This window comes from Geotrypetes seraphini, chromosome 1 (assembly GCF_902459505.1).
Source record: "Geotrypetes seraphini chromosome 1, aGeoSer1.1, whole genome shotgun sequence".
NCBI classification, from domain to species: Eukaryota; Metazoa; Chordata; class Amphibia; order Gymnophiona; family Dermophiidae; genus Geotrypetes; species Geotrypetes seraphini.
Genome location: NC_047084.1, coordinates 346185366 through 346198401, shown reverse-complemented (window position 1 = coordinate 346198401; position 13036 = coordinate 346185366). Strand labels below are relative to the sequence as shown.

Genomic DNA, 13036 nt, shown 5'->3' with positions numbered 1-13036 from the left:
GAAAAATGGAAATTATAATTTCCAGACCAGTTGGCCAACATGACATTCTGATAAAGGCGTTTATCGAATTTGTTCATCGCCTTGCCCTCCCTGCCAGGGGTTACAGATGTGTAGATACTAGCCCCCGTAGACTTCAAAGTGGATTCCACGACTAGGGACTCATGTAGAAGTTGAGGTTTGTCAAAACTAGGACTAGGAACCACTCAATATAAAGATTCCAATTTTCAAGGAGCCACCGGAATAAATAGTGGCGTTTCCACATTTTTATAGAAAGTCTCTTTCAAAATGTCATGAAGAGGAAGCTTGAGCAGTTCCTTTGGTGGTTGGTCATAGTCTAAAGCCTCCAGGAACTGCTTACTATGTTTAGAGTCCACTTCAAGAGGAATAGAAAGGGCTTCAGACATTTGGCAAAGAAATCTGGAAAAGGTGGACTTCTCAGAAAAAATAGTAGGTTCCTGAGAAGAACGGTGAAGTGAATCAGAACCAGAAGAATCCTCATCATCACAGAAGAGTGGGTCCAACAAGTCCGAATCCTGGATGGAAGACTCGGTGTCGAAGGCTTGAGATGCTTCATCTTATGCAATGCCTTCCGGAACTTCACCGGAGTCGCCTCTGGTGTCATGGAGCTAGAGGTATCGACTCCCGTGTCGAAGGTCTCCACACCGGTGTAGCATCAGATGAAGGTGCAGTCAGTGTGTCGACATGGGCATAAGCTGCATCGGCACCAGGATCTGGAAATGCTCAACCAGTTTCTCTCGTAGCAAGTAGTCAATTTTTTGGTTAAGGGAGAGCACCGGTACCACTGGCTATTTTGCCGATAACTTCGGTGCTGCGCTATGCTTCAGTGATGAGGAGTCCGATGTCAAGCAACTCACTGATATCAGATTGGGGCGCTTACAGGACTTTTTCGAGGTCAGCATGACTTGACTCAATGCCACTTTGACCTGAGTCCCAGATGGAGTAGGGGAAGGATTCTCAGTCGGCTTACTCACTGGTTGGTGTAACATCGGAAGTATCTCTACCGGTGTCGATATGCGCGGTGTCGTCTTGGTCGGTAGCGATGTCTGGTCTCCTTCCATAACGATACTGAACAGTAGTTGCTGAAACAGGATAGCTTCTGTAGTAAAAAACATACTCTTTCAAATAATATAAAAAAAAAGAAAAAAACCTACACATTAGAGATATTTGAATCTGAAAAACAGTGAGAATTTGCATAAATGCATAAAGCCGTATTTTTGGATGGTCATATCTTCAGCTTCACTTCACTGTAAAGGCTTGTATTGCAAATCTTGGAAGTATCTCATGGTACATGTCTGCAGGTAAAGTTTTACCCTCAGCTGACTTACCTACCTGCAGCAGTATGGAGCCAACCTTTGTAAAAAATTTTCATTCATGCATTTTTTTGCCTACTTTGCTGACCTGTAGAAATGGAAGCACGTTCGCAAAAGATTTCAAACTTGGCACAGAAGCTTGCCCCAAGGTGTTGTACCAAAATGCAAAATATCAGACGTCTAGGTAGTTTCCTTCTGCCGCAGTGCTTAAGCAAAGTTGGCGTTTTAGGTCACACAAGAATGGGAGTGGATTGATTGCTTTTGTTCAACCACCCCTAGCTCTTGACCAAATTAGATAGATCCCAAAACTTTTGCAGAGTTTCATTTGAGACCCTAGACAACACTCCTGTAAAATTTGGTTGGATTTTAAAGGGGTCGAGCATGGGCTCCTGGTCCACTCAATATTGAATGGCATATCTGCCAAGAGCAGCCGAACCAGATCTACATAACACAGGCGCCAGGGCCAGACCGGAGCCACCAGGATCATGTGGCCAAGGTGACGAGCAATGCGAATGACTCTGCCCACCAGTGGCCAACGGGGGAAAAAAATACAGGAGGCTGTCTGTCGACCAAGGCTGCACCAGAGCACCCAGCCCCTCGGCCTGAATATCTCTGCGCTGACTGAAGAACCGGGGCGCTTTGGCATTGACGCTTGTGGCCATCAGGTCCGTGACTGGCTAACCCCATGCCTGCATAATCAACTCAAAGGCTGCGGGACCGAGATAGCACTCGATGACTGAGGAAGTCCGCCTGGAGATTCTCCACTCCCGTCATGTGAGAAGCTGAGATGTCCAGAAGATGAGTCTTTGCCCATGCCATGAGCAGAAAAGCCTCCTGCACCACCAGACGATTCTTGGTTTCCCCCTGACAATTGACATAAGCCACCGCTGTGGCATTGTTTGAGAGAACCCAAACCGACTTGCCCGTCAGCAATATCTGGAGCGCTAGCAACACCAACCGAATGGCTCTGGTCTCCAGAACATTCATCGACCAAGACGCATCCTCCGGAGACCAGCTGCCCTGAGTCGAGTTACTGAGACACCGAGTTCCCCAACTGAGGAGACTGGTGTCCATGATAAGTACTGTCCACTGAAGCTGATCCTGATTCACTCCCTGCATCATTGGAAGACTGTAGTCACCAGCGGAGGCTGAGACGAACTAACCCCCGAAGAACAAGAGAGTCCAGATCGTGTATATGAGGCGACCACCGCCAGAGAAGAGTATACTGAAGAGGGTGCAAGTGTGCCCGAGCCCACCAAATCACATTTAGGGAGGCCGCCATTGACCCCAAGACCATCAAAAAATCCTGAGCCCGAGGACACCGTCAATCCATCAGAAAGTGAACCTGTGACTGCAACTTGCACACTTGGACCTCTGAAAGTAAGACTCTCCCCAAGCTAGTGTCGGAGAGAATCCTGAGGTATTCCAGGCGCTGGGATGGGTCAACTGGCTTTTGGATAAGTTATTTACCCACCCCAGTGACAACAGGAACTCCACAACCCGGGAGCTCTCCTGAGAAGACTTGCATGAATCAACCAGTCATCCAGATAGAGATGAACCAGATTGCCCTCCTTGGATAAAGGAAGGAAAATGATTCTCTGCAGTCGGACACCAACTATGACCTCCACTCCGCGCCCCCCTTCCCCCCCCCCAACGTATCCTTGTCATGTGGTCTGGGGCGGGAAAGGCATCCTGCACCTTGAAACCCAGGTGGGTTTCACTCGACACATACAGCCTGAGCTTAAAACCTGTGACAAAGTCAGCGGGCAAGCAAACTCCCAGGGGAAGGAGCCCTGAGTTTGGTAAAGGTGGCACACAGCAGGCTGGATCCACACATTCACCAGAGTTTCTCTGTGAAGCAGCAGTCCAGCACCACAGGATTGCATCCTTTCCTCCAACAGGGGACCACTTGGAAGGGGTCTCAAGGCACTGAAGCCACCAAGAAAGCAAACTTTAAGAAAACAAGAAAAGAAGCAGAGCAACTGCAAAAGACTTCTGCACTGATTACTTACAGAAATTGTAACTGGATATAAGAACATAAGCATCGCCTCTGCCAAGTCAGATCATAGGTCCATCGCGCCCAGCAGTCCGCTCCCGCGGCGGCCCCCCAGGTCAGTGACCTGTAAGTGATCCTTTACTTAAGACATTTTATCCTATAAAGTACCCCTCTAACTATACCCCTCAATCCCCTTTTCCTTCAGGAACTTGTCCAACCCCTTTTTGAAACCCAAAATCGTGCTCTGCTCTACCACCTCCTCCGGAAGCGCTTTCCAGGTATCTCAGAGAGAGCGGGAACTCGAAGGCCTTGAGCATGCGCAGATGCTCAAGGCCCAGCAAAAAGAAGGAGGCAGATCTTCAGGCACTGGCATGTCCTGTGCATTGATGCCAGATGGGGGGCAAGCGATGTGTTCGGGTGAGTGGATGGGTGCGGGGGGATGCTGGATTGAGGGGCGGTGCCGGACCACGCAGGGGGGGGGCCTTCGTGAGCGGGGGGAACAATACCAGTTCTCGGAGGGGTAGAGCAGTGCCGCTGGCCTCGGGGGAGGGGGTGTGTGTGAGGATGGGTGGGAACGAATCAAGCGAGTTTCCCTTACTTTCTATGGGGAAACTCGCTTTGATATACGAGTAATTTGGTTTATGAGCATGCTTCTGTTACGAATTATGTTCGTAAACCAAGGTTCCACTGTATACTGAAATATAGTTCCATTTACAAAGTCCTAAGATATGTAGAGAACTTTAGTAGACAAAGAATGAACAAATTAGTTTCCCTTCTTAATGCAGCATGGCAAACTCTACTAGATCTCCAGCTTTATCTTCATCACAAAATTTTCTCTTTAATAAATTACTACTGTATATACTAAAATATAAACCTAGGTAATCATTTTCCCCAACAAAGGTTGACTCTTCTCCCTTGAAAAAAGGAGACAGAGGGGACATGATCAAAACATTCAAGATAATGAAGGGAATAGACTTGGTAGATAAAGCAGGTTGTGAGAGAACGAGAGGGCACTCTCTAAAGTTAAAAGGGGATAGATTTCGTACAAATGTAAGGAAATTCTTCTTCACCCAGAGTGGTAGAAAACTGGAACACTCTTCCGGAGGCTGTTATAGGGGAAAACACTCTTCAGGGATTCAAGACAAAGTTAGACACGTTCCTGCTGAACCAGAACGTATGTAGGTAAGGCTAGTCTCAGTTAGGGCACTGGTCTTTGACCTAAGGGATGCCGCGTGAGCGGACTGCTGGGCACGATGGACCACTGGTCTGACCCAGCAGCGGCAATTCTTATGCTTTTATGCAGTGTCTTGCTTTGCCCAGCTCGGCACCCTGTTCCCCTCTCCCTTGCTGCTCTGCATTCAGCCCCCTCACTCACTCCCTCCCTCGCCAATCTCTGCACCCAGATCCCCTCCCTCCCTGCCGGATTCTGTACCCTTTCCCCCCTCACTACCGATACCTTGGAAGCCTCCACCGGGCCTGCCTGAGACTGATGGGGGGACAGGAGGGATCCTCCCACCTCCTGTCCCAGCCTGATTCTAATTATTTTTATCTCCCTCCCGCCTCCCCCACATACCTTAAATATCCCTTGCTGAACCACTAGCTAATTAGCAGTCGTGAGAACTTACTAGTGGCTCTGCACAGGCAGGAGTGAATGAAGGTCACTGCTGCTGTGATTCACCACTGGACCACTGGGGATACTTAAGGTATGTGGGGGAAGTGGGAAAGAGATATAAATAATTAGAATCAGCTGGGACAGGAGGCGGGAGGAATCCCTCCTGTCTCGGCCACCGCTGCACCAGGTCTCATGGCAGGCCCAGCAGAGGCCTGCAAACTGGTTCGGGAGGGGGCGGGTCAGTGTTGACCCAAATATAATATTTGTAGTTTGTAAATGGGACTTTTGAATTGATTGTAAATATTATATATTTACTCCTTTGCAGCACATGACTTGACTGACTCTGCATGATTTGCTCACTGGTTAAATGCTAAATTAAATTTATGAATGCATAGCATTGCAGATGAGATTAATGATAAACTGAGGTATTTTTGCATCCTATTTTTCATTGGTTTAGCACACAACCACTTTTTCATTTTGGGGGGTTAATTTTGAGTGGAACGTGAACAGTTCAGTTTTGACATTACTGCTGCTTTAATTCATACATCTGGACAAATACTATACAAATTGGATATCCACTATAAAAAAGTTATTACTTTGCATTTTTTACAAAGCAAAAAAATTATACCAACCATTCCTTGCCAAGGTGGTGGAGGCCCCATGTTGTGAAATTCCCTTACGTAGTCATTGTAAGACTAAAATAAGAATAAAAAAGATCAAGCAAGTTTAGACCTGTAAAAAACCACACATGCTAACATGCATCGGCTTAGTGTTTAATCTCTTCTAATACAGTGAGACAAACTTACCCCATTCAAAAAGACATCACGACGAACTCCTGTAAACCGTCTGTGAAGAATAAATACATGACAATAAATAAAAATGGTCTTTTCCAATTAAATATCCACTCTGATTTAAATGTGCCATCAACTTACCTGTCAACTTCTTGGAAACGGGGATCCTTGATATATCCTGTTCAAACAGCAAGCATTTTGTTTGTAAATTAATGTTTTCAGAAGGATATTATACTTAGTCACAGTATTAGAACTTTATCAATCTTTTGCCACTAGGGTTTACCAAGCAAAATGTTTTTCTGAAATTCCAATAATGGAGAATAGAGTTCACTGAATGATCTCCCAAAGCTGTTCCATATTGTAGCACTGCTTAGATATGTTTATTCTGTTATTAGCTCTTATACAGGTTTTAATAAAAATTGGTTTTCTCAAAAAGGAAACATTTTGCCAAAAACACTAATAAGAGCCCTGAAACAGATAAAATATAAAAGCAGTTCATGCTAGCTGTTGGCATTTCATTTTTGGTCAATGATTTAAGACTTATATTTCCCAAAACATGAAATTTGTATTAAGGTGTACCTTAAACCCAATATGTGCCTCTCCAAAACTTGGGATACAGATTTGCCCAATAACAACTTTGAGACATCATGCAGTGAAGCTACTTCAGAGTTAGTTTTAAAGAACTTCAAAAGCAACTTTGATTGAGGGATTTTTAAAGTGACTATCGGTATGCCTTCACGGAAAATAAACTGCATTAAATTTTACTTTAACTGTACATTTATAAATACTACTTTTCTTTGCTGAAGTAATTTTAAGCACATAGTCAATCTTTCAATTTCATTACAGTAAATGCTGATTTCAGATTTACACTATTTCCAACAGGATATTCTATAAAACAAAGATACCTATCAGTAGCAGATGTTCTCCGGGGACAGCAGGCAAATATTCTCACATGTGAGTGATGTCATCCACAAAACCCGGTACAGACATATACCAAGCACATTGTCACTTTAAATTTTATGGCAGTGTCCGTACCACAAGCACATACAGATGCCTTCCCGCCTGTATGACTTGCAGTTCAGTAACAAACCCAAAAAAACAACTAGGGGAAGTGCGCAGGTTGTGAGAATATATACTGTCTGTCCTCAGAGAATACCTGCTATAGATAAGTATCTTTGCTTTCTCAGAGGAAAAGCAGGTATAGTATTCTCATATGGATTCACAAGTTGCCAACATGATGACTCTGGAGAAATGAGAATATATTAAACATGATTCTGGCAAAACCCAAAAAGGGCTGGCAGGAAAGTGGGCACTCAGGAAGTAAACAGATTTGCAGAACTGTTTGTCCAAATCAACGGTCTTTTCTGAAGTTTGGCTCTAAACCAGTGGTCTCAAACTCGTGGCCTGGGGCCCTCGGTATGTTTATCATAATCACAAAAGTAAAATAAAACAGTTTCTTGATCATATGTCTCTTTAGCTACAAATGACAATATTATTATTAAGACTTAGCCAAAAAGAAAGATTTATAAATTATAAAGAGTTTTACTTCATGCATAATTGTCATTTCTTTAATAAGACATTAACTATTTTTTTTCTGAGGCCCTCCAAGAAATCCAAAATGTGGCCCTGCAAATGGTTTGAGTTTGAGACCACTGCTCTAAACAGTAGTATGAAGTAAAGGTAGGAACAGAGGACCAAATAGCTGCTTTGCAGATGCCCTCATTATATGTATTTCTGGAGGCGTTCCTCTCTGGTCAGCGCCATTTACAATTTGCCTGACCACGCTTGCTGCCTTTTTCGAGAGTGTTCAGTTAGCAGAGCTAGTTCCTGAGGAACAGGGTTTTCCCCTCAAAACAGAGCCCTGTTGGACAGGTTCAATTTATGCTGGCTACACATTTATCTACTCCAGATTTAACTTCATGTTCAGCTTGTGATTGTGCTGGCTTGGACGATTTTGGATGCTGCTATACCCTCGGATGAGGGGCAGAGACAGCCTAACTAGCTTTTTGTTTTGTTTATTTAATTATTTCACTTTTAGCATACTAGTTTGTGCACTAGTTAATTCACGTTTTAAGTTTCACTTGCCTGGGGATGTTTCACAGATAATACCCTTCTGGGTGTATGACTGACAGCTGGTGTATTAAGGGCTAGTTCCCCACTGCAGGCTGTGAGACTGAGGGCTTCCCATTTACTTAAAAAAAAATTTTAGGTTGTCTCATTGAGCTGTCTCTTCCCCTCACCCCATCTCTTGGGTCAGGGGAGACTTGTTCTCTCGATAAGTTTTCAGTACTCCTCTTACTGGGTTTCTTTGTTGCTCAATATATGTAGAGCAGAAATGAGCTACTGAAGCTGCCATAGCCCTTATATTGTGGGCTGTGAAATGGCCCTGTAAGGCCAGCCAAGTAGAGATGGTTCTCTTTGTAAAAGGAGCTCCAAGTCTGTTAGTGTCGAAAGCCACAAAGATTTGGACACGACTCTCCAGAGGCAGTCCGGTCTGAGTATAGCAGAATGAGATATAGGCAGCCAACCAGTTGGATAGTTGGTGACAGGATGACCCAACTTGTTAGGATCAAATGAGATGAAGAGTTGGGGAGATGTTCTATGAGTCTTTGTCTGATCAATGTAGTAGGCCAAAGCACATTTACAATCCAAAGTGTGCAGTGCCGTTTTTCCTGGATGAGAATGAGGCTTAGGAAAAAAACTGGAAGAACAATGGACTGATTGAGATGAAAGTCCGTAACTACTTTCGGTAGAAACTTAGGATGCGTGCATAGAACTACTTTATCATGGTAAAAAACAATGAAAGGTGGATCTGCAACCAACGCTTGTAGCTCACTGACCCTCCTGGCAGAAGTGAGGGAGATGAGAAAAATTACTTTTTAGGTGAGAAATTTGAGATGAACTGTTACCATTGGTTCAAATGGTGGTTTCATCAACCTGGAAAGAACTACATTAAGGTCCCAGACGACAAGTGGAGGCTTGAGAGGTGGTTTAACATTGAAAAGCCCTGAACCATGAATCAGGAGACCAATGGATGAGCAGCGAGAGGCTTCCCCTCGACTGGCATGTGAAAAGCTGTAATAGCGCTGAGATGGACTCTGATAGATGTAGATTTAATCAGAGAGATGAAGGAGATAATCCAGCACAAATTCCATTGACAAGGAAGCTAGATAATGACGATGATGATGGTGACACCAAGAAGAAAACCGAGTCCACTTTTGTTGATAACACTGTTGAGTGGCCGGTTTGTGCGGACAGGCTGAGAGAGATGCAATGATGTCAGCCTGAGGGATACCAAGCTGTCAAGTGTAACGATTGCAGGTTGGGATGAAGAAGAGCTCCTTGATTCTGTGTAAGCAGAGTAGAAAATATTGGAAGAAGTATGGGTTCCCTGGTGCTGAGTTGAAGTAGAAGGGAGAACCAATGTTGTCTGGGCCACCGAGGAGCTATGAGTATCATGATGGCTGACTACTGCTTGAGTTTGAAAAGAGTTTTCAGCATGAAAGGAGTGGGAGGGAACGCATAGAGGAATGATTGTGTCCAATCCAAAAGAAATACATCTGCTTTCAGGCGGTGAGGAGAGTAAATCCTGGAGCAGAAGTGGGGCAGTTCGTGGTTGTGGGGACTGAACAGTTGGACTGAAGAGTTGTCAAGCTGAGTGTTCATTCGCGAGTCTTGAGAATTCTGCTGTGGTTGTCTGCTAAAGAATTCTGTTCGCCCTGTATGTAGACTGCTTTCAGAAAAAAATTGTGAGCGGTCGCCCAAAGCCAAATCTTTTGAGCCTCTTGACAAAGGGTAAGAGCGTCCATGCCTCCATACATCACTACTTGATTGTCCTTGCGAAGGAGGAGAACTTGGTCGGCCAGGAGGTGTTGAAAAGCTTTTAGTGCGTAATACAACGCTCTGAGCTCCAGCAAATTGATGTGAAATTTGCGTTCTTTGGAAGTCCAATAATCCTGCTTTTGAAGGCCGTTCATGTGCGCTCCCCAGGTGTAGGGAGAAGCATCTGTCGTGAATACCTGGTGATGCGGAGGATGATGGAAAAGAAGACCTTTGGATAGATTGGAAGAGGTCATCCATCAGTGGAGCGATTGCAGAAGAGATGAGATTACAGAGATATGCTGTGAGAGCGGATCTGTCGCCTGACACCACTGAGAAGCTAGGGCCCACTGAGGAGTGTGAAGATGCAATTTGGCTAGTGGGGTGACATGAACTATGGAGGCCATGTGGCCCAGGAGAACCATCATGAGTCTCGCAGAGATTGTTTGCAGCTGAAACATCTGTTGGCAAAGATGAAGCAAGGCAGCTAGGCGATCTGTAGGAAGAAACGCCCTCATGAGAGTAGTATCCAGAATAGCCCCGATGAACTGAAGACATTGAGTTGGTTGGAGGGACATGTCCGTGTGCTCAAATAAACAGAGACATAATAAAGTCAATTCAAAAAGAACGTGTGTAAATTTTTATCAGTGAAGCGCTCTGAAAAGACCAACTCTCCTCAATAAAGTTGAAAAAAGCACTTAGCTTAGTTCTTGATCAGTTTAGCCTGCCATCAACAGGGCTAGAATTCTTCCAGTAGACCTCAATAAGGTTCAACCAGGCTTGGTTTTCGGAACTCGATGTGCCCCTTCCTCAGGAACCCGTGGCTAAACAAAGCATAAGAACCCCGCCGGTATTCTGGACGGAGTTCGGCAGAATGAGAGAAATCAAGATGACCACTTTCTGAATGAGAAACTTAAGATGAGTAGACGCCAAGGGTGGTTTCATCAAAATTGGCTAGGACTACATTAAGATTCCAAACAACTGGAGGCAGATTGAGCGGAGGTTTGGAGTTTAGATGTATAGGCTTCCTTCACAGAAAGAAGTGGACAGAGATTTAATAGTAGGCACTGAGAATATATCAAAAAAGGGGGAAGTTTTACTAATAATATCTGCGTGTTTATGGTGAATTTCACTTACCCTCCTTTTGGTGATGGTAGAGTTCTCACAGTGCTACTATCAATAAAGTGAACTTTGAATTTTACACCCGTGGCTGAATTATTGGCATCTCATCCTCATGACTCCTTTATTGTGCCTTGATTGTCTCATTGTAGAGGCCTCCTTGGGCTCTCTTTTTGGTAAAAATAGATGACAGTTTTGAGTAGCTGTCGGGACCCCATTGTTCCTACCTTCACTATAGCTGCTCCATGCTGCCCCCCTCCCCCCTAGCTGCTATCCTAGGTAGCTATCTAGTTCACCTAATAGTTAAACTGCCACTTTCTATGTCTGTAGAGCTGCCATGGAAAAAATGGCATTGGCAGGCTGGAGGCAACACATTCTTATGCAGTGAGGCACAATCCAGAAAGCACAATTTAGCCAGTTTTGGTTCAAAGGCCACAGATTGCCCAATCCAGTTTTTACATAGTTAAATTCCTTATCGTCTTATTAGACCAGAGGTTCTGAATCAAGCTAGTCAAGTTTTCAGAATGCCCACAATGAATATGCATAAGGTAAATGTGCATGCACTACTTCCATTTTATACAAATTTATCTCATGCATATTTGTTGTGGTAATCCCAAAAATCCCTGCACTGGACTAGTCCAGATGTTTGGGTTTTCTTTTCCAGCCAGAAGAACCAGTGACATTCTTTAAGTATCCTGTGCAGCAACTCAGTATGTCTCAGTCTTTAGCAGATGGTAGATAAGGCATCCTGTTCAGTCAGTGACTGATTTAATAGGCCAGGTCTGGAGGATTCTTAGAGTAGGTTATCAAAATTTGGCATTTCCTTCCCAGAAAGTTAAAAAAAAAAAAAAAGGAATGGCCAGGCTGGTGCTAACCCCTTTGGCCCCACGAGTTAAACTTGAGTGGACCAAGTCCACCCACTACCATAAAGACTCTTGTTAGGGTGTCTGGCTGCTCCCCTGCATCTGGAGGGGGCCAGCTGTTTAAAAAAAAGAATAAAAGTAAAGTCTGCACTCTGTAGTGGTATAGTGACTGGCAGGCCCTTAAAGTCATCCATTTGGAATTTTTTTCAGGGTGGCTTAAATAAAGGGATTAGCCCCTAGCCTTATTAAAAGTATAGATAGTGGCCATTTCTTGCTATAGGGGTTGGTTTATAGTCATTCTTTGACATCCAATGCAGATATTTTGAGATTTGTCTGAAGAGTTAAACTGTGTTTAAGCCCTTTTGGCATCTTGTAGCACCTCTTGGAATCTGAGCCTGTCAAGGAAAGATTTTGTAAATCATCTTTTTGGTGATTCTTTGTTCAGTAAGGAGGATTTCAGAGCATCAGGCTTTGTCATGTTGAGAACCCTTTCTGATATCTAAAGAGAAAGTAGTGTTAGTTCCGATTCATTCCTTTCTGCCCAAGGTTGCATCATTGTTGAATGTGAATCAGTTTTTTACTTTCTTGGTGTTTTGCAAAGTCAGTCAGTTGGATGTGAGAAGGACTGTGAAGGATTAAAGGGTTTTTCCTCTCCAATGCTACAGTTATACCATTGGGAAGCAAGGGGTGCTAGTCAGACAGGGGATGAACTACACATCTTAGGATAAAACTGAGCTCAGCAGCTCACAGCTGAGCCACCTTAGAGAGGCTGGGGCAATTATGCTGAGTCACAGGGACGGAGCTCAGGCAGGAAGGGAAATATATGGTTTAGCCCGAGATCAGTTGAGAGAGGTTCGTGAGAGAGAGGGCTCTGGCAAAGAGTCCCCGGGCGAGAGGTCCCTGACAAAGAAGATCCTGAGGGAAAAGTTTCAGACAAGAGAAGCTTCTCTAGCCATGGGTAAAGGAGAACCCTGGAAAGTCGAGAAATCTGTCAAAGACTGTTAAAAGGGCTGACATTGTGAGACTTTTGATACATGGCTTACTGAGGTAAGTCCAGCTTATTATACTGAGGACTGGAATATGTTTATGGGTTTGGCTGTTTATTTGAATAGAGAAACTGCTTCTCCTGAGTCTGTGAGGGAATAGGCTCAGAAGAGTGATTAAAAGCTTTTCCTTATATTTTCCACGAGTGTTTATGCTGTTTGTGTGTGAGCGTGCACAGGGTTCCAGGAAAGCCCGGACTGGACCCTGCCACAAGGACCTTAAGCTGTTATTTGAAGAGAATGGAAGAAGTTTGGTGATTGCATAAGCTATTTTCTTTGATGGGTCTAGGAAAGGAGAGGTGGCCTCAGAGATCAGTAGCCCACCATATTAAAGAGGCAGTAACATCACTTAATACAAAGGCATCAGAGGTTCCTGCAATTCTGAAGGCTCATTCTACAAGAAATCATGATGTCTCTTGGGCAGAGTTTAATGTCACAGGAAACCTGCAAGTCAGCCATTTG

At 44.3% G+C, this 13036-nt stretch overlaps 1 protein-coding gene across 8 annotated transcripts in view; it reads right to left on the bottom strand.

Moving 5' to 3' along the window:
* The window catches only part of YTHDC1 (YTH domain containing 1), a 397408-nt gene that overhangs the window by 57996 nt on the left and 326376 nt on the right, over positions 1-13036 (bottom strand). For all 8 annotated transcript variants that reach the window (XM_033963055.1, XM_033963075.1, XM_033963093.1 and 5 more), the window contains 3 exons: positions 5872-5908; positions 5746-5785; positions 5572-5634 (listed from right to left, as the gene is read on the bottom strand). In XM_033963055.1, the coding sequence (XP_033818946.1) occupies positions 5572-5634; positions 5746-5785; positions 5872-5908 (140 nt within the window). The remainder of the gene's footprint in view (positions 1-5571; positions 5635-5745; positions 5786-5871; positions 5909-13036) is intronic.